The sequence below is a fragment of the Tupaia chinensis genome, unplaced genomic scaffold (genome assembly GCF_000334495.1).
Source record: "Tupaia chinensis unplaced genomic scaffold, TupChi_1.0 Scaffold000518_1, whole genome shotgun sequence".
Lineage (NCBI taxonomy): Eukaryota > Metazoa > Chordata > Mammalia > Scandentia > Tupaiidae > Tupaia > Tupaia belangeri.
In genome coordinates, this window is record NW_006160031.1 from 84138 (window position 1) to 87769 (window position 3632).

Here is a 3632-nt window from a genome sequence, read left to right on the forward strand (position 1 = left end):
TGTGATTGAATGTATAAAAAATTGAAGAAAAATTAAGATAATAATAATAATAAAGAAAAAGAAAAGCCCGAATATAGAATTTAGTCAAGGAGAGAGTTTTGTCAATAGTGAGGCAACTGACTGAATTTCAACTTTATCTAATCATTCTGTAATCATTTTCCTTAGAAGTTATATTCTTTTGTTATTTAGAGCTTAATCAATTTAATTGAGTAGTTCTCAAACTTTGGTGTGGGTCAACAATGACCTAGAGATATAAAAGACATATTATATATTAAGGCTCATAAAAACATAATGGAAAGTGGGCCTAAGAATTTTCACCACCTTCCTAGATAATGCATTAGTTATAATAATACATAAAATACCATGCTCTACTTCATAAAGGACAAAATTCAAAATCGGGCTTGTCATACAAGCTTAGAGATTATCAGTGAGTAGAAAGGGAACATGGATTGTTGTAAGGATCTCCTTTCCTTCTGTTAAAATCTACTCAGAAATGACAATATCAATTTACAAAGTTCTATTCAAAAATCACGTGTTGTATATATGCGGATCACAAAAAATTTCAGCTTTTATTTAATAGTTTTATTTACTAAAGACCTAACATTTCAAGCAAATACCTGAAACTATGGTAATTTTTTAATAATAGACTTGTGAGTATTGCAGAAATATTTGAAGTAAAAGGATATTAGACTACATGTAAAATTATGTCTCTTTTATTCCTAAGGTTAAAACTGAATTTAGCAAGTATTCTCATCAATTGTAAAAAAAAAAAAAAAAAATCCAAAATAAAAAGAGCTATAAAAGTAAGGACTACAATACAGCAAAAACAATTTTGAGAGAACGTTCCCTAAATTAACTATGGAACATACATCACTTAGTTAACGCTGAAATAGCTATGTACTCACATGATTTATTGGTAATTCTAAGAAGAAAATCTGTGTAAATTTTCTTGATGGTGTCTATTGTTAACATAACTTTTCATATTAATTTTTAAATTTAAGTCTCAGTCTTATAAACTAATTGGGCTGACATCAGGAGTCCAGGATGAGAAACCACACAAGATTAACAACCTTCATCCTACTGGGATTAACCGATGACCCACAAATTCAAGTCTTGGTATTCATCTTTCTACTTGCCATGTACATACTTAGTGTAATGGGAAATCTGACAATCATCTCTCTCACCTTAGTGAGTTCTCAACTTAAATCTGCCATGTATTTTTTCCTCCAAAATTTCTCTCTCGTAGAGATTTCTTTCACTACAGTCTGTATCCCCAGATTCCTTTATAGCATGTCTACTGGAGACAAGACCATTACTTATAATGATTGTGCTACCCAACTATTTTTTATCATGCTTTTTGGAGCGACAGAATTTTTTCTCCTGGCCACCATGTCCTATGACCGCTATGTGGCCATCTGCAAACCTCTGCATTACGTGACCATCATGAGCAGCACAGCATGTCGACGGTTTGTCCTCTGCTGTTGGGGTGGAGGTTTGTTCATCATAGTCCCTCCACTTAGCCTAGGCTTAACTCTGGAGTTCTGTGACTCAAATATCATTGATCACTTTCTCTGTGATGCATCTCCTATCCTCAAGATCTCTTGCTCAGACACATGGTTCATAGAGCAGATGGTTATAGCCTGTGCTGTAATGACCTTCATCATGACCCTTCTGTGTGTGGTTCTTTCCTACATATATATCATCAAGACAATCCTAAAATTTCCCTCTGCCCAACAAAGGAAAAAGGCTTTTTCCACATGTTCTTCTCACATGATTGTTGTATCCATCACCTATGGAAGCTGCATCTTTGTTTACATTAAGCCCTCAGCAAAAGATGAAGTGGAAATTAATAAGGGTGTGTCAGTGCTCACTACTTCCATTGCCCCAATGTTAAACCCATTTATTTACTCCTTAAGGAACAAGCAAGTGAAACAAGCCCTCAATGATTCACTCAAAAGAATTGCACTTCTCCCAAAGAAATAGAAAAAGTCTGAAACTGTGGATCTGATTCATTTTAAAAAGATTTGTATAATGGTTATTATAGAACCAGAGCATATCAGCTAACTGCTTTTGATTCTTGATAAGTATCAGAGAAAAACAAACTTTTATATACCATAAGAGATATTTAATGGTTAATATTTATTGAATCAAATAAAAAAATCTCAATTTGTATTTTGTGCCTTTAAATTTCCTTTTTAATCCATCTTTAGTATAATCCATCTTCATTATAGTTTACAAAGTGTGATTATGGAATCGAATGGTAGGGGGAGGAGTTGACTATCACAGATTGTTTGAGAAACTCTGGGTTCATGGGCTGTAAGTTTCTAAACTACTTAACATCTCTATGATCATCATTGCATTGATAATAACTATCTTAAAACTGTTTTGTTCTTGAAGCTTAAACAGACTCTAATCATTTCATTTTTTCCTTTCCTGAAAAAAATTGTGCTGTGGCAAGCTGGTGGCCTGGTGGTTAAGGTACTAGACGCCCATATGGCTGACCATGGTTCAAGTTCTGGATCAGTTTACATTCTTGCTTTCCTTCTCTCTCTGTATCTCTCTGATGAGCACACATGTCCAGTAGCCAAGTTGAAAATAATAATAATAGAAATAAATCAAATTAAATAATACTTAAAAAACATATGCTAGAGGACTATCTCTTATTAAAAGATTGTTCAGAGTAGTAAGGTCACAACTCCAAATCAGAGTTACTGATTAAAACAGTAATTCAACTGTATATGAAAATGACATAGAAAGATAGAAGATTAAATAAATAAATAGATAGATAAAGATAGAAATAGATGGCAGATAAAATTGATAAGAGATGGTTTCCAACCATATTATACCATCAAGACCATTTTAAAAGTAATTAGATAAATCTCAAAAATACTTGAAAAATATGAAACATCTTTTTTTAGAAAATCAGAGCAAGCCAAAATGTACTATTTCACATTCTTATCAATTATATGCTAGAGGCAATTTTGTTCTTAGCTTCCCCAACAGTTGTTATTGCCAGATTTTTTTTTTTGAGAGATTTTTACTATTGGGCTCATGCGCTCACCAGAGAGACAGAGAGACAGAAAGTGAGGAATCACCACACCCCCCCAACCATGGGGGATGGCCACACCACAATCCCTTCTCCTCCAATCTCCTCTCAAGATTTTTGTCACACAAGCACATGTGCTGACATGAGTTTTAAGCCTCATGTCCAGGATTCAAACTGTTGTTGACTACATGGGAGTTTAGCCATGTAACCATTATGCCATCTGCTCATCCCATTGCCAGTATTTTTTGTTTTAGTCTTTCTTCTAGGTTTCTAACATTATTTTGTTGTGGTTTTCATTTACATCCCCTTAAGTGCTGATGATTTTGAACATTTTTTCATGTGTTTACATGTCATCCATGTATCCTCTTTGGTGAAATATTTGTTCATGTAACTTACCCACTTTTTAAGATATGATCATTCATTTTATTGTCGAGTTTTCTCACTAATACATGCTCTGGTGAACTAAAAACACATAAATATGTAGATATTCTTTTTTTTATATTATTCTTTTTTTATATATATATATTTTATTTTTATTATCATCATAATCTTCTTTATATTACATTGGATTACATATAACTTTACA

General features: G+C 32.9%; 1 protein-coding gene across 1 annotated transcript; it reads left to right on the plus strand.

Annotated features, from left to right (window-relative positions):
- The first annotated feature begins 1044 nt into the window (after nt 1-1044).
- On the plus strand, nt 1045-1983 carry LOC102476526 (olfactory receptor 6C2). The gene has a single exon (XM_006156840.2). It carries the CDS (start codon nt 1045-1047, stop codon nt 1981-1983), a length of 939 nt encoding a protein of 312 aa, XP_006156902.1.
- Nucleotides 1984-3632: the final 1649 nt, after the last annotated feature.